General features: G+C 55.0%; 1 protein-coding gene across 1 annotated transcript in view; it reads left to right on the top strand.

The window, feature by feature from the left end:
• Positions 1 to 211, top strand: part of LOC119592917 — a gene marked incomplete at both ends in the record, with an annotated part of 8,782 nt that overhangs the window by 7,217 nt on the left and 1,354 nt on the right. The window contains 1 exon segment of the mRNA XM_037941809.1: positions 29 to 177. Coding sequence (XP_037797737.1) covers positions 29 to 177 — 149 coding nt within the window.

The raw sequence follows: 211 nt of genomic DNA, 5'->3' as shown, positions 1-211 counted from the left end.
AAATCCCAATGCTTGCCCATCGCTCCAGGCAGGCGGGCAGTACGCGTGTGTGGCACCCTGGCTCAGGCAGGTCAAAGGGGGTATTGTAGACCTACTGGCGGGGGAGTTGGCACTGTATTCCCCCCAGTTCTCCGTCCTCGTCCACAACGACTGCTGGACCAATAATTTTCTCTTCAAGTGGGTATTGTGATAGTGTGAGCATCTGTGTAGA

This window comes from Penaeus monodon, chromosome 31, assembly GCF_015228065.2.
Source record: "Penaeus monodon isolate SGIC_2016 chromosome 31, NSTDA_Pmon_1, whole genome shotgun sequence".
Classification (NCBI taxonomy): Eukaryota; Metazoa; Arthropoda; class Malacostraca; order Decapoda; family Penaeidae; genus Penaeus; species Penaeus monodon.
The sequence above is the reverse complement of the archived record's forward strand: the minus strand, read 5'-3'. Positions and strand labels throughout refer to the sequence as shown.